Source organism: Carassius gibelio, chromosome B13, assembly GCF_023724105.1.
Source record: "Carassius gibelio isolate Cgi1373 ecotype wild population from Czech Republic chromosome B13, carGib1.2-hapl.c, whole genome shotgun sequence".
NCBI classification, from domain to species: domain Eukaryota; kingdom Metazoa; phylum Chordata; class Actinopteri; order Cypriniformes; family Cyprinidae; genus Carassius; species Carassius gibelio.
This window is the reverse complement of record NC_068408.1, coordinates 10271707-10291351: the sequence shown is the minus strand read 5'-3', so window position 1 is coordinate 10291351 and position 19645 is coordinate 10271707. Positions and strand designations below refer to the sequence as shown.

The window sequence follows — 19645 nt, the reverse complement described above, 5'->3', positions numbered from 1 at the left end:
TAGTGGTCAAAAGTTTTTAATAAATGCTGACTCGTACAAATGATCCACTCCCTGCAATCCGTCTCTCTCGACGAGCCAAAGTCTGGATGTGCGCTGCTGTGGTTCGCGTCAAACAACGTGAAACCAGACCTCATTTGCACAAATCGAAACCATATTTATACCGTCTATATCGTTGACTATTACCTACATTGTGCATAATGAGCCATTCACTGTACAGGAAATACTACACTGTGAACAAATGACTGATCTTAGCGAGCTACAGCATGTATTTATAGTGCAGGGGGCGGGCGCTTCAGATTCTAGAGAGCATTTGATTGGTCATAAGATTTGATGAATAAAGTATGATGTGACTGATGTATGATGTGACATCAAAAAATTTGTTGAGCCGTTTTTGGCAAAAGAGATTAACTGCAAGCTTTGAATTATTATATCTTCTAAATGCGAATTTTGTAATTGTTTTGGAGCGCACTGCCTTATAGATAACCTTAAGACTAACATATTGATGCAAACACCTTGGTTTTTAGGTTTAACATTAGTATGTTACTGTGCCATAACCGCCTCTAGATGGCGACAAACATCTCGAAGCTAAAGATTTGGGTCAACGGTTGACCGCTATGAATCCTGGTATTTACTTTTGCTCTCTATGGTATTTAAAAATCTATTTCGTTTTTGTGGTGTAACGTTATGTAATGTTTTATTAAAAGCCGCTATATAAACCTCTAGCTGTGTGGATGATGTTTTAATTAGTGTGAGGTTCCTTAAACTGGATCTCATCTCGCGTCTTGTGATTACTATGCTCTTTATTATATGGCGAAGGTTCAGCTCATGGATATTAATGTTGATGCTTTTACGTCACTCAGAAGCATACCAATCGGTGAGGCTTGACTCTTGAATATTAATTAGATGGCCGGGACACTTCTTTAATGCCGTCCAATAGCAAAGGCGGTCTTATTAATATTAATAAAGAAGCTTCACCATAGTACTAGTCGGTCGGGAAGGCTCGTAGGAGAAACGAGAGCTAACGCTGCAAACGGCAAGCACTTGGTATCTGTTGTTAAAACGGACCGCGTATAAATCCTCAGTTACTGAAATGGAAAAACCAACACGGGCGCCTTAAATTTTCGTTGGAAAGCTCAAAGAGCCTCATCCTTGTCCTCGAGCCGGTGAGTAAATCGTTTTTTTCATCGATATGACGATGCGCATCGTGCCTCACGGTGCATCCTGTGTAAATCACTTCCATTAAATTTAAAACCCTCTTCGCCAAATGAAAAATGCATTAGATATTGCACTGATAAACACATCATGTCACACGCTAAGAGTCTACAACCGCAGAGAGAGAGAGAGAGAGAAAAAAAAAATAGTGTAGCAATATAATACAGGACGACGCTAAAATATTTTTGTAAAATAGTGCATTAATTAAAATGGAGAGTTTCGGGTGATTTGTTTTTGTATCTAAAAGCACCACGATTGACCCAGATTGTTTAGAGATTACTGGTAATGAACGATCTTTTACAGGAAAGGCTATTATACACAATCAATAATATAAACAATCTAGGATGCTCATATTCATTAATAGTATGCAGGGTTTATATATAATAATAAATTCTAATTTATGTTACTTCTTACATTGGAGTTATTAGTGGGCAGGAACATTTGCTCGAAAATTAATTTATAGTTTTTTCCCCAACTTGTAAGGACTTAACAATAGGCACATAGTTAAAGGTATTTTTTTTAATTGCAGCCATTTCTATATATTGTTGCAAAAAAAAAAAAAACATAAAAAATAACCTGATGGTAGACATATATTATTGTCTCCCTGGCGGATGGACAGCAGGCACCCGAGAGTCCCAGAGAGATCTGAAGCATCTAAAAATATTTCAGCACTGGAGCGCAGCTTGATCATTTCTTTACATGGGGTGAGAAACAGAGCAGCAGAATAAACAAACCAGAAAATAACAGAGGCTTACTTTATCCATAAAATTTGGTGGTGTTCGTATCAAGCTCGTTTTTAAATAGGATAATAAGAAGGCATGTCTTGGTAACCAGTTAAATTTATTAAGAATGTTATCTGATATTGTTAACATGGATTCATGCATTCACACAATTTTTTTTATTAGCAGCTTAAGGTCAGATATTAATAATTGCTGACTGTCTTGTAAATGTTTAGCACTGGCTCTCATTGTCCGGCTGTAATGATCGAAATCTGTTTCAGCAACAAAGCTGAAATTGACTTTAGTGCAGTGATACCAACTGGACTGAAGCATGAGACAAACCTTCACATTTAGTGCCACACATTATTTAGTCTCTGTAGGGGCCCTTATTACTATGCTCCTGGTTGACTTCCCACCATAGCCAAAGAGCCTAAACTTTTCCCATTAAAGTAGATTGCTTTACAATAATGGCAGTGTTTGGGTAACTCTAGTTCATATAATAAAATATTAGCAATTTCATGTGGTGCCTATTGAAATAAATGACACACTATATATTCCACTTGTTTAGGATCATCTCATGTTGTTGTTTTTACACATGTCAGTAGCTGAGAGCTCTTGTCTTTGTGTCTTAGAAAGTGCCACTGCCCTCATGGAAGACAAGAGGAAGAAAAGGAGTCCCAAAGTGTCCCTTCCCCAGCCCCCTCCTCCACCAATAAACCCTCGAAAGCTCTCTGTTCTCCCAGCGAGTAAAAGCACCACATTCTCATTGGGTTTACCCCAGCCCCCCTCCCCAAAACCCAGGGGCAAGTTCAAGAGATCGGTGGGGGCAATGGGTCCATCTAAAGAAGCTCTCGCTGTTCCTGTGGTTCCCCCCAAAAACACAAGGTTTGTGTGTGTGTGTGTTCTTCAAATGACATATCATAGATGCTAATGTGGTAATTGAGTAATTAAGTAATTGAGTAGTAATTGATATTTCCAAATTGTGCCACATACAGCTGTCCAACAGTGATTCTGTTTCCATTTGTAGGCCTCACAGAGAGAAACCCAGAGCTCCTCAGCCTGCTGGACCCAGCCGCGTGTCCCAGTCCTCCTCACCACTCCAGCACTCTTTCCTCACCGACGTCTCTGATGTGAGAGAGATGGAGGGAGGACTGCTCAACCTGCTCAACGACTTTCACTCTGGGAAACTACAGGCTTTTGGTATGTACTAGGGTTTTATTCAAAAGCCTTAGTAGTTTGGGCTATCATTGGATTTTGCTGTCTTTACAGGTGAGGTTATCAGGTACGTTTTTAAGGAATGCAAAGGTGTGTAAGGGTGGCACCTTTACAACACCTAATTCATCAGCGAGTTGATTCAGATGTCAGAAGTCTAGGAATTTACTTTCTCAGTTTCCATGTGTAATACACTGTGTGTTTGCAGGTAAGGTGTGCTCCTTTGAGCAACTAGAGCATGTGAGAGAGATGCAGGAACGTCTGGCCCGGCTGCATTTCAGTCTGGACAGTCATGTGGAGGAGCTGTCTGAAGACCAGAGAAAAAGCGCTTCAGACCGCAATCTAGAACACCTGCTTTCTAATGTAAGATATATTTTTATCTTCTTTAATAATTCATCTCTTGTTGGGTTGCAGAATTGATCTAAATAAAACTGAATTGTGATATGGCTTTGTGTGTTATCAAATTAATTTTTTTTGTCTGTTGGATATATAATCACTGCATTTTTTTAAAAAATCCTATTTTAATCGCAATTTTAATAACATTTTTATCCCAAATTGTGCAGCGCTAATTTTGTGAGTATTCTTACTGAACCTTAAACCAAAGATGTTAATTTTCCCACAAGTTTATATCAAATTTATATTACAGTAGGCACACACATTACTAGAGTCTGGATCTAATGAATATTAAACACCAGTCTACTTGTTCTCTCTCCACTATGCAAACACTGTGGCTCTCTCACGCACAGATATAAAAAGGACTTGACAATGATACCCTGTATCTGAATACAGGCCTGTGCCTGAATCTTGTATTATCATCCAAATCCAAGTGTCGCTGTCTGACTGTATTCTTTCATCAGTCTGTGAAGGGCTGGACAGTTGCTATTGATAGTATTTCCCTTCTAGCTGGCAGCTCGGTGGTAGGTGGTAGAGAGCCCAGCAGATTATAGTGTGTGTGTGTGTGTGTGTGAATTTCATTATGGGTGGCTCACTTAGTATAACAGAGTGAATAGGTAAATCTTAAGCAAGGTCATGTTTTACCCCACAGTTCCATACAGCTTATGTTAGGACTATTAAGACTTTGTATTGTGAAAGTATTTTTAGGACAACTAAGCACACCCCCGGCTTTGCCATACTATACATAATGCATCTCAGTGTCATATTTTTAAAATATCATTATTCATGTTATTGATTATTGATTCTCATTACTGTATTACAGTATTGTTTAAATCAGCATTAATTAAAGGCAGCACTACAGATACTACCGTGATTTTTTCAAAATAATGCATATTTATTTATAACAGTATTAATGTTATATTAATATGATATTTATTTACATGTTATTTTACAACAGTATTTAAACTTAGCATTCAAATATGATCTTAATAAATATTAATTCCTTTTTGGGGGTAAAATACATTTATTATAAAATTAGTGTCCAGGAATTCACAGAAGCTAGGTAGTAAGGAAAAGCATTTCTGGAGTGCAGTTTATAATTTTTGAAAATTAATAATCTGTTCACAAACAATCTCAGTTTTTGTTAACATACATGCTGAATTCCAGAAGAACCCATTGTTTGAAGTCTGTTGCTTCAGTATACCGATTCTGTCAGCTCAGCAGTAATAGATAGGCCTTTTTAAAGAATCAGCGATTATATTGATTTTTTGTTAATGAATCTGTTTTTTCTCCTCTTAGCTGGAAGAATTGAGCACCTCAATGTATCCTTCCATTTTACGGAATGTATGTGTTAAAACATGACATTTTACTTCACCTTTGATATTAACCCCCAAAGTATTTGGAGTCATTAAGATGTTAACGAAAAAATAATAATTAAGTTCTATTTTATGCTAATAAAATACAATATTTATTGAACTTAACAGATCTTTCAATTTAATCAACTCTGGTCAATTTAATGATATGTGAAAAATGTTATTTGGTGTTTTCACAAGATTTCTGTTTATCCAGAAAATATTTGTGTTCCACCGAAAGCTCTTTACTGAAAGTTTTAGTTTCAGGACAACCAGACAACCAGATCAGTTGTGTCCTAATGGAAGCCTAATGGATAAATCCAGTATATGTGCAGGAAGAAAGCTGAAATCAGCATTTTTATATGTAATAGGAGCTCCAGAGCTTGTACATTAGATGTATATTAGCAGCGCATATCTCCTTAATGCAGTTTATCCAGACAGAAACTCCACCTAGCGGAAAATCCAGATTTACCCAAGACCTCCAGCACCTGAAGCGGGCAACCAAACCCAGCTGACCATCAAATCACTGTGCTGACCAAAACCCAAGATGCCATGGCTACAACTCAACTGCAAGTTAATGAAGCACCATCATCGCAATCTGTGTCTAATGCAATGCTAAGTGATGGCAGCAGCATCAAAGCACGTTCTCCATGTGAACGAAATTCAACTGCAAAAAGGGCACTTCTTGTTTTTCAAATGGTTTGATCTTCTCTTTTAAATTTGAATCTTTCCACTTTTGAGTCTGAATGCTAAATGGCATCCTCTTTGTTACAGTGTTTAAGTGGTTTATCTGGATAAATAATTATCATTCTTACTTTAGGGATTGCATGAGTTGATTTCTAAGGTTCATTCATCACAGGTAAAAATTAATTGAGATCTAGAATTTTAGATCAACAATGTCAGAAGTGAATGAGAAGATGAACATTTATGTTGTCAGTCAATCATCATAACATAATTGATTTTTAGTTCATCTGTGTTCTCTGGGAAGATGTTGTAAATGGCTGTGGAGTAGCTATAAACTCACTCAGGACTGTTCGAAAATAGTGCCTCTTCTCAGTGTCTAGATTGTTTCACTGTACGGTTTTCATGAGACTCTCTAAATGATGGAACTGGATCCTTTTGTAGATGTTTGTACATTAAAATAGACATACACTTATTTAAAATAATATGTTATATAGATTGTTTGTAAACTAGAGTTTTAAATTGCTATTTAATGTTGATCTAGGAACAATTGTGATAGAAGTTGTTTGTTATTCTTGATGGCACTGATGGAAATGTACAATATTTTTGTGTTATCTTTGCATAAACTTAAACAAAATCATAATGGAGTCAGGCATTTCAAATTTCAGGTTGACATCCAGTAGGTAATTCTAGAATTATAAATTAGTTTATTATTATTATTATTGGAGCACAAGACTGTATTTAAACCTTGTAGATTTGCAGTCTCTACCCCAAAGCACAAAAGGATAGAGTACAGTAACAACTAATACAAGCCACAGTGGATGTAGGACAAAAGTACTGAAGGAGAAAACAACAACAAAAAAAAGATACATAGTACATCCTCACTAATGTCCCTATGAAAGCCAATCTTCCCATTTTACACATGTTTCAGTGATAAACCATCAGCACAACATATGGACAGGTTTGAGCAAAAGCTAATTATCTACACCAGTTCAAATTTTTATATTTCATGATGCCGTAATATCACTTTACAGCCGACCTCTGCTACGCCTACCTCCGAATATTTCAGCATAGAGTCAGTACTGTTGCCTTGAGGGGAGGTCTATTAAAATGTATTTCAGATTGATTCATGGCAAATTCTGATCCTGCATCAGCATGTACAGGCCGGTTCCTCTTCCCTCACTGCCCAAGTCTAAAGCATTGACAGACATTTAAAAAAATGGCTTTCAAATAATTCAAAAAGAAAACATTTGCTTTGCTTTTAAACCATGTCTTGATTTGTTTAAGAATGCATATAAACCATCTATTTAGAATCTATTTTTGTGTGCTTTAATAAAACTTAATGCAACAATTCACTCACTTTGACTTTGGAATTTTTGTGCAATTATGGGAAATATCAGTATATTGAAAAAAAGTCACTGAAGTTGGGAAAAAATGTATATCGTCCCTTTTTCATAAACAAAAGTTACAAATAATTAAAAGGATGTTGCAAAAGATTAAACGTAATGATAGGAAAATAAGTACTGATTTATTTAAAGCATTTTGGTTGGACAAAAGAAACATGATGAAACCTGAAATAATATTTTTTACATTTTTAAATATTTTTTTTGTTTGTTTCCTTATTAGGTTAGAAGTTTATAAGCATCAAGAGACATGGCGATGTACTCAAACTCACTAGTGTTTGTTGTTTTATTATTTACCTCTATGTTCACCAATTTGTCCTATAATTACTGCATTACAGCATTTCTCTTTCAAACAGCGGGTGGCAGTAGTGATCTACGAATCTGTTCCTCGACCTGTTTATAGGAGAAGAAATATATAGTGCGTCATATCCCTTCAAACAGAGCCGCGCTATGGCTATGAGCGAACAGAAATGGATACAGACGTTAACTCGATTTCAGGTATTTGTTTTTATTATTATCATTGGAGATCCTCAAGTGTGCATGTACTTTTGTAAGTATTTTGTAAGCAAATTTATTTGCCCCGTGTCGTAAAAGAACCTGGGTACGGTGACCGTTTGTGTTTGTTTAAACTGTACTGTCACCCAAGTTCATTGTTTTCAGTTGTTTATAAAATTGTTGGAGTTTATCTGATTTTTCTCTCGGTTTTTTTTTTAATCAGTTGATTTTTTTTCTTTCTTCAGTTTAATGGATTGCTATGAAATTTGCTTTTGTCAACACTTCTGTTATATTTGTGCTTTGTAATCAACATGACTAGAGACTAGTTTAAACCAATATTGCGTCCTCTCCAGGCTCAATGTCGTGGTTCTGTGATGAGGAAAGGTCTGAGTTTGGTTCAGACTCAGTTTGAAGAGATAGTGCAAGAGATTGATGGAGGATTGGATCACCTGCAGTGGAGAGGAAACATCATTCCCAAACCTCACTTCACTGACACTGTGAGCTTCTCTGTCATTGTCCATATCTCATTATTTTAAAACATCATAAGCTGTTTATTTGTTACTCGTAGAAAGTATGCTTTAAAGTTCCATTATAACTTTGACTATAACTTTTTTTAGATAATGTCTTTATGCTGAATGATGATAATGTAATCTACAGGAAAGCCTATTGCTGCAGTATGAACGGTCCAGGTTTCGGTCCCATGACCTTCTGGATGATTCAGGGAGGGAACAGAAGACAGAGAATGATGGCAGTGAGAAATCTCTCCTACAGTCTGAAATCCAGGTCCCAGAGAAAGACGAAGCTACTGAAAAAGCCAGCAGAGACACTTCCACATCTGTGGAGAGAGGAGACAATGTGGTCATAAGAAACCTGATGGATGATTCTACTGCACTGTGCAGTATCGTGAATTCAGATGTCAGCCTCAGTGGCTTATTTCAGACAGGTGCTTTTAGAAAAGATTTTGACAAATAGGATACAGAGGTTTTTAAAAACCGACAGGACTTTTTTGAGACACTTATGTGTTTGTGTTTTGTCTTGGCAGGACCAAATTTGCATTCAGTTTTTAAAGAGACTGCACATACTCCTGACTCTCTGAAGCAGCAGAGGAGCACTTTAGCCATGGAGTTGCTGTGGATCCAACAAGCCATCAGTAGCAGAAAGAAAGTGAGAGAACTTTAATATTTTTAACATTAATGTTTACATGTATGTATCTATTTCTCTCTGTGTGTTTTAGTCTTTAAACGTGTTCTGCTCTGCTTCTTTTTTAGTATCTTACACTTAAACGGAGATTGGATGTGCCACACTGATACTGGACCAGTTCTGAAGCTGTATTATTATTATTATTATTATTATATCATTTACAGCACATGATGTTTGAGAATTGTAGTAAATTATATTTATTTATAAGCTAGTGTAGTCCACACGTTAGTGTTAAACAAGATTTTTATTTTTGTATGAACTGTATTTCAGAAATAAATATATGCACATGCACATACTTTTTTTCTGTTTCACGAAAAAACATACTGTTCAATCCTGAATGGATCACAAAGACTCCCGAAACTTAATCTCACAGTTCAGCCAATGTTATATTTGAATTGTATAACCCAGGGGTAGGCAAGTTAGGGCTAATCAAACACACCTGAACAAGCCTATCAACGTCTTCAGGATTACTAAGGCTACAGGCAGGTGAGGTTTTTTTTTCAGGTTTGGAGCTAAACTCTGCAGGACTGCGGCTCTCTAGGACCGAACTTGCCTACCCCTGGTATAACCTCATGAGAAATGACCTCTTGGTGTTGCCTAGATTCTTTCACAGTTTTTTTCCTCCATTTTTCAAAACCAGTGTTTTCCTTGCCTTGCTAGAGCTGCATTTGGTTTGCACACCAGGGTGTTAAATATTTAGATTATTTAGAACAATATGTTATATTTGAAGTATTATGAAAAGTCTTCCAATTAACCTCTTAGTTTTATTACAGTTTATGGGTGGGCTAAATAATTAGTATTTTAACCCTATCTATAATATGCACAATTTATAGTTTTTATTGTTGCACAATATATAAAATTTGCCAAATCTGACTATAGTTATTGTAAACATGTCTGTTAGGCTGCTTTGAAACAGTTGTGCAAGCTATTCAAATAAAATTAATCTTGACAACATACAATCCACAAAATGATATTATAATTGAATTTCAGGAATCCCTGTTCAGTTACATTAGAACAAACTTATCCCGTTTAATACAGATTTTTTTCCAAGACCTGAAAATATCCAAATGATGTGTCACACTTTGAAATGATCAATAATTATTTTTTGAAACTTATTTGAAAATGTTTTAAGGTTGGTCACAATTGTGGGATAATGTGTATACTGAATTAACATATTTCTGCAATAAATTTTTTTTTTATATATATAGCTTAGCCCAGCTATTTTAAAATGTTTGATTACATTCTAAGGTTACTGTTATGCATTAAAAAAAAACATTATACAACATGTATAATAATACTGGGATAAAAAAAATACTTTTTTCTAACATGTATCAAATTAGTGCTACCAGTATTACAACATCAATATTGTAACCCCCCCCACCCCTTAATTTTTTTTTGTAACATTTGAAATAACAATAATAATAGACACCTTAAAGATGATGTATTTAAGTAAATAATCTTTAAGTCAACATACTTTATTAGTCTTTTGTTTTGGAGTTTTTATGCAGTCATCTGCTCTGGTCATGTGACAATTTGCACTAACCATGTGAAACTGCACATATTAAATTGAGACCCTTTAGTTTCGTAGAAAGTGCAATGAAACATCAATCAGTAAGGTTTTTTTTAGAGCTTTTCAATGAAAACGTTTTTATGGTCACTATTGTGACCGTTGGGATTAAATGGGTCAAATGTCGCGGCTGGCAGCTCTTGACTAAACAAACAATGTCACAAGATTTCTGACTTGCTGTTTTATATTTAATCAAAATTATAAAGGTTGTTTTTCTTCTTTATCGCTCCACAGGGTCTTCATGTCTCTGTGTTAAATGTTTCTGTTGTTTGTGGGTGATGGTAAGGTGCATAATTCACTAAAGACATGAACAGCCTCTTTAAACAAACACCTTCAAGTTTTCGTTTTGAATGTCGGATTTTCAAAACCTTTTTATTTAGCCTATTCAAGCAAAATAAAGGGATTACTTTTAATTTCTCGAGAATTAGGAGTGAAATTGTCTAGATGAATCATTTTAAGTATATTTGCTGCCCTCTCTAACACCCGTCTCTGTCTCTGTGGTGGCGTTGCTGATTGTAAAACTCCACAAAGGCCGCCTCCATAGCAAAGTCTTTGGCCATAGTTAGTAACACTGCCATGGCAACCAGAAAACACTCCAGTGTGCGTGAGGGAGAGAGGGAGGTGTTTGAGTCTTTAATATAAAACATATATACTGAAAAATATTCAACACTTAAGAGTTTTTCTCCAGGTGATTAACTGAATTACAAACGCTGTCTCTGTAAGTATTTTTGTGAGTGTGTATCGACTTGCATAAACATGTGAATGCTTCTCTGAGCTGTAAGTAAATTTTTGTGCAGTTAATGTGTGAATGAGGTTTGGATTTGTACTTTTACAGTGTTATTAACACTTTTTTTGGTTCAATTTTGCTGACAAGTTATCTTATGTAGGAGTTTTTGTGTCTAGTTTTGGTTGATGGCGTCCACTGGTGTCACTAGTCACCTGCCTCCAGTCAAGAGAGTGAAGGTCTACAGAAATGGAGACCCCTTCTTTTCAGGTTAGATCTTGATCTGAAACACTTTTGGTGGGTTGTTTTGTTGCACACACAAGGCTTAAACATCTTACTGTATTGCCTAATTATGTATGCTGCAACATGTATTTTATTTCATCACTTTCACAGCTCTCTTGTATATGTCTGAAATGAAACTACACGTGCCTTATTTAATGTCTGTTTGTGAATGTCTTTCTGGATCAGGAAGGAGATTTGTGGTAAACCAGAGGCAACTCACCAACATTGATGCGTTTCTTAATGACATCACTCTCAGTATCGGAGCTCCATTAGCTGTTCGAACTCTCTATACACCACGCTTTGGTCATCGGGTCGCTGACCTTAGTGACCTACAGCAAGGGGCACAGTATGTGGCCGCAGGGTTTGAACGCTTTAAGAAGCTAGAGTAAGTGTTAATTCATACATAATGAGAAGAATGTAATGCTTAACATTGTATGAGTCAGTGTTGCTATTGTAAAAAAAAAAATATATATATATACATTTATAAATATTTATTTCATAAATTAAAATAAAAGTATACGATTAAAATGTTAAACTTTAAAAAAACTAAAGAAAAATTAGAAATGGCAGCTCACTGATACAAATATGATTAAATAAAGTTGTAGTACTAAACTTAATAAAAGCAATTTTTTTTTACAAAACAAAAAAATCAAAACTAAAATTAAAAACAATTATAATAAATGTTAAAACAGTAGGTAGACAAATAATCCTAAAATAACACTGTCATGTGGCTTCTACAAAAAAGGTACTTATTTTAATATTTAATGTAAATGCCCTTAAATTAAATCCCCTCCTATAGAAAATGGCATTTTAGAAAGGTGTTAACATTTAATATTGTGGTTAATATTGTGATGATGGCTAAAGATGCATCATATTTTTGCTTGTCTTTTCTGTATATTTTTAGTTACCTGACTGCTGGACAGAAGAAAGGTCCACTGTGCAGAGTTATGTATCCAGCCCAGGTATACATGTGAGAGTTACTGTTTATTTGTGATTTTGTTTTATTATTCAGGTTAATTGCAGATATGTGCAGATATATTAAGTCATGGTATTTTTTCAATTCAGGCATCAAAAATCATACAAGATACAGTCATTTTGTCTTGTTTGTTTTGTTGTGTTTTTTTGTTGCTGTGGATGCTTAGCTGAAGTGTGTCATGCAGAGGAAGTGAGGGATGTTATTGTCCCTTCCAACAATAGAAGGCCAGGAGAGACACACTTCTAGTGTTATCAGATTAGAAAGCTTGTTAGGGCAAGTTTAAGTGCCTGACCCCTTAATGGTGCGCACAGAGCTGCTAAAACCACTGTTGATAATAGCCTTGAAACAGGGGACACTGACTCAGCATCAACACACACTGCATCTTTTATTTATGCTGATGGAAAATCCCTGGCTGCACATTAACCTGCTTATTACACAGCTCTTTGTTAAATAAATAAATGGTCCTGAAATATTGATTTCCGGTTATTTTATTATGTGACAATAAAGAGGCCGCAAACGCAAAGTGATAGGAGAGACATGAAGCTTTGAGGGAAATTAGTTAGAAAATGGCCAATTATACCATTTAACTTTCATTATATAAAAACATATGACCTTAGAAATGCTGTGATTGACTTATCAGATTCAAGTATTCTGATTGTAATTGATATAATAAATTGCTAATTAATAATATGGAACTCTTTTCACAGGATAAACCACTTGTCAGGCCTAATGTGTCTGCAAAATGGAGGAAGACCATCACTCTGCCCTTCATCATACAGTAAGAACTCAGATATTTAAATGTTTTTCTTCTCCTTTCACAAGCGATCCAAACTTCATTCTCCTTTTCACATTCACAAAGTGTATTCCGGAATGGAGACATCCTCAGTCCTGCCCTGCGCCTGATCATTCACCGCCACATGCAGAAAAATCTAGAGCAGATTCTGAGGCTCATTTCTGAAAAAGCCATGCTTCGCACAGGAGCCGTGCGCAGGTATTCAGTCACAAATGCAGTTTGTTTGAGCTTATGAAGCATATCATATTTATTACCTCACACATTTTTTAAGGTTTTTTTCATTTCCACAATCAATTCACCTTTCACCTCTCAGGCTTTGCACTCTGGAGGGTTTCACAGTGACCTCCACAGAGGAGCTGGAGAGCGGGCAAAGCTATGTAGCTGTGGGAACAGAGAGGTTCAAGAAACTTCCATATGTAGAGATACTGATGAATAAAGCAACAGGCAACAGTTGGAATAGACAGTAAGTTATGCAAATTGTTGGGGTCTTAAATTAATGCTTTTATTATTTCTAACAGGTCTTTTGAACTTTCTATCCATCAAAGAACCCTGAAAAATATATCACAGTTTCCACAAAAGCAGCACAACCGATTTCAACATAGATAACAATAAGACGTTTTTCTTTAAAGACTTATAGAAATGATTTCTTTAGGATTGGGGGCACTGAAGACTGAAATAATGAAAATTAATTAAAATACATTCATATAGAAAAGAGTTGTTTTGAACTGTAATAATTTATTGAAATATTACTGTTTTAATATATAACAAATAAATCTAGCCTCTGCGAGCATAAAATACTATTTTCAGAAACATAAAAAATTCTTACAGACTTCAAACTTTTTAATTGAAGTGTACATACAAATAAAACAAGACCTGTCTGTCTTCACTGTAGATATTATGCAGGTGACAGAGGATTACAGAGAAGAATTGAGGTACTTTTTATATCCAATATACAATGGAGTTGAAATGCATATGAGAAAATGATTAGCTTTTTAACTAAAAACATAACGAATCATAAAAATTAGCACATTAATTTGAGTAAAAAGGTGTACAAAAAGGTTTTCTTAGATTTTTTTTTAATTCAAAACTTTATTTCCAGGTCTAAAGCAGATTTTTACTTTTAGAGTTTTTAATGTGGTCTCAATCTTATGGACTCCACTGTATATTTAATTTGAATGTGTTAGGGAAATACATTTCTATGAGACAAATTGTTCTATTGAAGTTCTTTAATATTCTGTCATGACAATCCAACTCAGAGTAAAAAGATGTTTCCTCAGGACAGCCAGAGTGACTCCACCCTCATGAATTCACCTGAGGTATTGTTATTTGTATGTGTGTATATATATGTGTGTGTGTGTATATTTCTGCTTGTTTATACTATAATTTTCTTTACTATTTTTTTTATACATATTTATATATTTATATATATATATATATATATATATATATATATATATATATATATATATATATATATATATATATATATATATATATATATATATATATATATATAGTTTTGCTGCTTCAGATCAAAGCCTTCAGATCATTGACCCACTATATTGTCAATGTCATGATCACAGTCATCCTGTAAGCATCTTGTATTAATTGCTGTCTGCTTTCAGAGGGAAGGCAGGCGTGTGAAGTCCACAGGAGATGAATTGGAGCGAGAGAGCTCCCCTCAGCCGGTTAAAAGGAGAGGAAGGAGAGGAGAAAGAGAAGAGAACTCTGTTTTCTATGCCAGACCAGTGAGAGTCCGCAGACACCCTCCCACAGACAGACCCCTTCCTAGAGCCGCAATAGGTGGATGCTAAATAAATAAAAATAGTATCTCATACTGTGTCTAAAATGTTTTTTATTTATTTTTTATTTTTTTATTAAACTATTGCATTCTTTCTTGTGTGATATTGTTTGTGTTAGGTGAGCCCAGTGTGTTTAAGGCCTCTGAGAGCAGGATGAGGGAGGAGGTTCGAGGTGCTGAGGAGGTCGCAGAGGATGAAAACACAGCTGTAGAGCTTCACATTGACCTGGTACACCTCTCGTCTTCTTTTGTCTCATCTCATCTCATCTGGTCTTCTGAAAAATGTTTATAATTTCAGAGAGAAGCAGAAGTTGTAGAGGATGAGGAGCTTCTTGAAAGGGATCCGTTTGATACAACCCATATAAATCACGTGAGTGTGTGAAATACACAGGAATTGAAAGTACTGATGACTTGATCATGAATTAACTCACTGTTTGTTGTATTAAAGAGGGATTCAGCTGAACTGCACAGGCCATCATCTGATCTCTCCAGTGAGAAAGAGTTCATAGTGTCTGAGAGGGAGACATGGGACGACACGTCAGCTCCACAGAGAGAAGCACAGCAGGGATACACGTCCAGCAAAGAGTCTCAGCATGATACAAACAAACAAGATGCTGTAAGACGCAGAGCATTGATATTTTATTTTTTTGCTTTTAATATGTCTTATTTGTGTTTCACTTAAGCTTAGATTCAGTTTAAAGTGTGTGTGTGTGTGTATATATATATATATATATATATATATATATATATATATATATATATATATATAAATATATATATATATATATATATATTTATTGTAGAATACATATTATACTATCAACTCATTCAGATTGTTTTTCTGGCCTGTCATCTGTACAGTAAAAAGATTTTTCTTTCTGTTTTAAAATTAGGAGTCATCCTCAAGGCATTCCAGATCTTCATCACCCAAAGTCTCTAAACATTCTCAAGTAACACAGCAAGAACCTGTCAGTTTATAAGTTTTAAAAACAATATAGTTAATGCATTTAATCATACATGCAAATGGTGCGGTAGTGTTTTGAAATTTATTTTGCCTTGTATAGTGTCATTTAAACTAAAGGCCTGATGTAATGGTACGCTCTAAAAAAAAAATTTACTAAACTGTCACCGTTCTGGTACCTTTTTAAACAGCACTAAATATGTTCCATTTAGGGGGTATAGATAATTATACATAGATCTTTTTTGTACTGCCTCAGTGATGGAACTATTACAAATAGTAAAATTAAATGTGGGAGACTTACATATTTAGTTATTATTAACATTAATAAAAGTGTAAATATTAACCATCTAAACACAATGGGTCTCATTCATGAAACACGAGCAGAACGAATTTTTGTGTAAATCGCGTATAAAGTGGTTTTGGCGTAAATTTTCGGATTCATTAAAACGTTCGTATTTTCCAAATGTTAGTTGGTACGAAAGAAATCTACACCTGCTCCCAGCCACGCGTAAATAGTGCGTTTAACGTCTGAACGTTTTGCTCATTAATACGGCTGCATTTTAATTCACCTTAATCGGGTACATATTTACACAGCATTTTGAAAAAAAATATTATATATATTAATTACATACGGTTTTTCTTTTAACTTTTATTATGAGAGCCAGTAATAGGATCTGTAATATGCTTCCAAACTTCCTTTTTTAGGACCTCATACGCCACTAGTACGCTTGAAAATTAAATGTGGCGTTTTGAATGAACTTCTGATAATAAAACTTCAATTTCTGCAGCTGAGAAATGTTTCTTTTTCAGTCGCTTTTGAGAAGACATGTTGAAATCCTTCGTTTGGTGTCATAATATGATGCTCATATATAGTTGTCAGTCGGATTTAATGGGCGTGATTTATGGTAATTGAGCGTGAGCGTGCACGCGCGTCCCATTTACGACTGATTGGAATTCATTAACACACACACACATTTCACTATCACATCTGACGTTTACGAAGTTTTTGTGAATCAGGAGAAGAGTTTTCGTGTAGTTCTCTTTACGCGCAAATCACTCAGATATTTACTCGTATATTTACGAATGTTTCATGAATGAGACCCATTGTGTGTTGCTCTGTGTGTATGTGTGTGTGTGTGTGTCAGGGTCACCGTGATTTTGCCAAGTAAGACATATTCCTGGATCAACACCTTTTGATGATCCTGGATCAACATTATTGTCCAAAAATATAGGCTTAACCCAATCCCTACCCCTAAACCTAACCCTACCCATAATTTATTCCTTAAATCAGTTGTAAATGATAGCTGATTAACAAGGGCGTAGAAGCACCTAACTCTGATTTTAAGCCTAAAACAGATATTTCCTGAAAAGTTCTATCTCAATTCTGATTGGTTGATTGGAATGTTGATCCAGGATCATGTGTTACTTGGTGAAATCATGCTCACCTGTGAGTCAGACTGGGGGTTCCCATGAGGAACAGACAGACAGGGATACTGAGTGACCTCTCCAGGCAGAAGATGATGCAGGAGACAGAGACACACCCACACACATTCTCTGAAAATGGAGTTCACTATGAAATTGCTATAATTTTGTTGAATGAATAGCATTTAAAATAATGTACCCTTGAAAAGTAACAGTGATCTTACAGCATGCAGAGATTCACTGAGAAGTGTTTTTATTTTTTTATTTCTTCTGTTTAACATAAGACCTCTGAATGTAAAAGACATTTAAAATAAATGTATTTAAACACTGGGCACTTTAACATTATTAATACAAATCCATACAAATATATCAGTTAATAATACAATATATACAAGTATAATTAACACACTTAAAGTTACTCTTTCCACAGTTGCATTTAAAGTGCAAAACATTTGGATTTCATCAACATGATTCAAGTACAGATATAAATTCATCCATCACCAAGTTCACGGCACATACTGAAAATGGAGCAGCACAGATATTGTGTCAGAAGAATATGTGTGTGTGAGGTATGATCACATGGCTGGAGCAGATCCATGGTCCTCCTTCACCTCACAGTCCAGTGGCACATTTCAAAGATCACTTGTGTTGCGGGCTCCTGCGCCATCTGTCTCAGAGACAGAACTCAGTACACACACAGTCACTCCAGACATGATGAGTAACATACCCAACACAGCTCCTACATGAGCAGAGACACAGAGAGTCAAAGACCTGTGTAGCTACAGAGAGAGAAAGTGATGTTACTAGAGAAGCTACTTACTTTTTCCTCCAAACTCCTCTCCAAGTAATTTACCCATTAATAGCGTGAACAGAAATGTGAGGGAGTTCACCATGGGTACAGCTAGAGACAGATCTACAAAACAAACAGCACTTCAAAAATCAACAGTAGTACTGTTTAATATTGTGTTCTCACAAAGAGTTTAAACGTTCCTTGATATTTTGAATTAAACGTTTTTCATGGCTGCACACACAGTGGTTATGTTTGAAATAGAATACCAGCTTACTAAATGAATAATAAAAAGCAAGCATATGCCTCTTACAGTTTATATAAAGACATTTCACACTGTTGAGTTTAATTTGGAAATTGTCAACCAATCTTAGATCTTAGCGACTCGTCACTCAAAATGTTATCATTTAGCAGCCTAATTCAAAAAAGTTTAGTGTGTAAAAGTTTAGTCTGTTTTATACTGCTCATTTTGCCAGTGTAATATGTCATCTAGATATTTTATACATGAAGAAGACCTGAATATTGTGCACAGTATACTGTGTATGTACTGCATGAATCCAGCTTCAGCCTAATATTACTGTCAAAACAGTAATATGATACTATGCTAATAACAACATAGATAGTCAATACACAAAAACTTGTGAAGAAAAACAAACTTCTCACCTGTAGAAGCAAGAGTGAAGTAGAACACTAAAGATCCACTTTGGTTCAACAGAAATGGGATCAAATACTATATTAAAAATAAATAGATAAAATAACTATAATTACACACACTAAATGTATCACAAGCACTTATTATGTGCGAATCAAACAATTATAAAAACACACCTTGATATTGAGAAACAAGAATTTGACCTCAGCCAGAAACTGGAGGAGTTTGTTATCTTTCTGAACCCCTTCTATGCCCTCTGTGCCTCTTTTCAGGAATGGGTTTGTGCCTCCCCATAAGATCGCGACCAACAACAGACAAAACACTTCACCTACAGAGGACATCGTTATGACAGAAATTTATATTACACACATTTAAAGCAACAATCAATTATTTTTTTAAAGCGCAATATGAAGCGTCTACATTAAACTATGATCAGTTGATATCGTAATTATTGTAATTATTATTTTATGTTTACTCGATACACAGCTGAGAAAAAGCACACAAATTCAGTCTTGTTTTTAAGATGTAAACTTATTGATTTGCCCAGACACGCGAGCAATGAACCACTTGCAGTTTTTTCAATGACTGTAATTGCTTCAGCACTGTGTGTGGAGGTGAACTCAATTATTAGTTTAGTTAGACACAGTTGTAGACAACACTGCCAAAACCCTTCAAATACTCAGAAAAATACACAACAGTCTTACTTGTTGACACCATTTCGATTCTTCCTCCTTCTTCTTCTTCTTCTTCTTTAAATTTTTTGGCGGTTGGCAACTAACTTTAATACTGCATTACCGCCACCTGCTGGACTGGGGTGTGGTACTGGATTCTAACCTTTCTAAAAAATAAAAATAAATAAATAAATAAAAAATTAAATTAAAAAAAAAACAAACACCTAAATTCTTTAATTAGTCCTGTATTCCTTAGGAAACTAAATACATATTTAAAACATATTTCACCTGAGCTTCTTTGTAGGATTTCTTCTAAGTTTAATCTTAACTGTTTTCTTTTTA

General features: G+C 35.2%; 3 protein-coding genes across 5 annotated transcripts; 2 read left to right on the top strand and 1 right to left on the bottom strand.

Annotated features, from left to right (window-relative positions):
• The first annotated feature begins 955 nt into the window (after positions 1 to 955).
• Positions 956 to 6924, top strand: LOC127969841 (coiled-coil domain-containing protein 28B). Its single transcript, XM_052571966.1, has 6 exons — positions 956 to 1163; positions 2564 to 2816; positions 2959 to 3131; positions 3352 to 3506; positions 4836 to 4858; positions 5326 to 6924. Exons 2-6 carry the CDS (start codon positions 2581 to 2583, stop codon positions 5378 to 5380), a joined length of 642 nt encoding a protein of 213 aa, XP_052427926.1. The 5' UTR covers positions 956 to 1163; positions 2564 to 2580; the 3' UTR covers positions 5381 to 6924.
• A 407-nt stretch (positions 6925 to 7331) lies between these two features.
• LOC127970678 (doublecortin domain-containing protein 2) lies at positions 7332 to 17525 on the top strand. 3 transcript variants are annotated; one of them, XM_052573351.1, is made up of 17 exons: positions 7332 to 7470; positions 7821 to 7964; positions 8125 to 8410; positions 8510 to 8631; positions 11138 to 11228; positions 11427 to 11625; positions 12145 to 12202; positions 12924 to 12994; positions 13076 to 13207; positions 13323 to 13472; positions 13902 to 13941; positions 14266 to 14325; positions 14635 to 14812; positions 14930 to 15039; positions 15109 to 15180; positions 15259 to 15426; positions 15704 to 17525. In XM_052573351.1, the coding sequence occupies exons 1-17, from the start codon at positions 7423 to 7425 to the stop codon at positions 15788 to 15790; spliced, it is 2016 nt and encodes a 671-aa protein (XP_052429311.1). In that variant the 5' UTR covers positions 7332 to 7422; the 3' UTR covers positions 15791 to 17525. The 3 variants fall into 3 exon arrangements, with proteins under 3 accessions (XP_052429311.1, XP_052429313.1, XP_052429312.1); XM_052573353.1 differs by having other exon boundaries at positions 7408 to 7470; positions 14287 to 14325; XM_052573352.1 differs by having other exon boundaries at positions 7408 to 7470; positions 14275 to 14325.
• Positions 17442 to 19429, bottom strand: LOC127970679 (transmembrane protein 234). Its single transcript, XM_052573354.1, has 5 exons — positions 19337 to 19429; positions 18809 to 18960; positions 18644 to 18710; positions 18014 to 18106; positions 17442 to 17932 (listed from the first exon to the last, which is right to left on the bottom strand). The coding sequence occupies exons 1-5, from the start codon at positions 19347 to 19349 to the stop codon at positions 17826 to 17828; spliced, it is 432 nt and encodes a 143-aa protein (XP_052429314.1). The 5' UTR covers positions 19350 to 19429; the 3' UTR covers positions 17442 to 17825.
• Between the last annotated feature and the right edge of the window lie 216 nt (positions 19430 to 19645).

Excerpts from the sequence above, each read along its gene's own strand:
- LOC127969841 (XM_052571966.1), top strand. The coding sequence starts at position 2,581 with ATGGAAGACAAGAGGAAGAAAAGGAGTCCCAAAGTGTCCCTTCCCCAG. Across the intron at positions 3,507-4,835 it reads TAGAACACCTGCTTTCTAAT|CTGGAAGAATTGAGCACCTC; the intron begins GTAAGATATATT and ends TTCTCCTCTTAG. Across the intron at positions 4,859-5,325 it reads GAAGAATTGAGCACCTCAAT|ACAGAAACTCCACCTAGCGG; the intron begins GTATCCTTCCAT and ends CAGTTTATCCAG.
- LOC127970678 (XM_052573351.1), top strand. The coding sequence starts at position 7,423 with ATGGCTATGAGCGAACAGAAATGGATACAGACGTTAACTCGATTTCAG. Across the intron at positions 7,471-7,820 it reads AGACGTTAACTCGATTTCAG|GCTCAATGTCGTGGTTCTGT; the intron begins GTATTTGTTTTT and ends CGTCCTCTCCAG. Across the intron at positions 14,326-14,634 it reads CCCTCATGAATTCACCTGAG|AGGGAAGGCAGGCGTGTGAA; the intron begins GTATTGTTATTT and ends GTCTGCTTTCAG.
- LOC127970679 (XM_052573354.1), bottom strand. Across the intron at positions 18,711-18,808 it reads TCTTGTTTCTCAATATCAAG|TATTTGATCCCATTTCTGTT; the intron begins GTGTGTTTTTAT and ends TTTTTAATATAG. Across the intron at positions 17,933-18,013 it reads AGAGGAGTTTGGAGGAAAAA|GAGCTGTGTTGGGTATGTTA; the intron begins GTAAGTAGCTTC and ends CTGCTCATGTAG.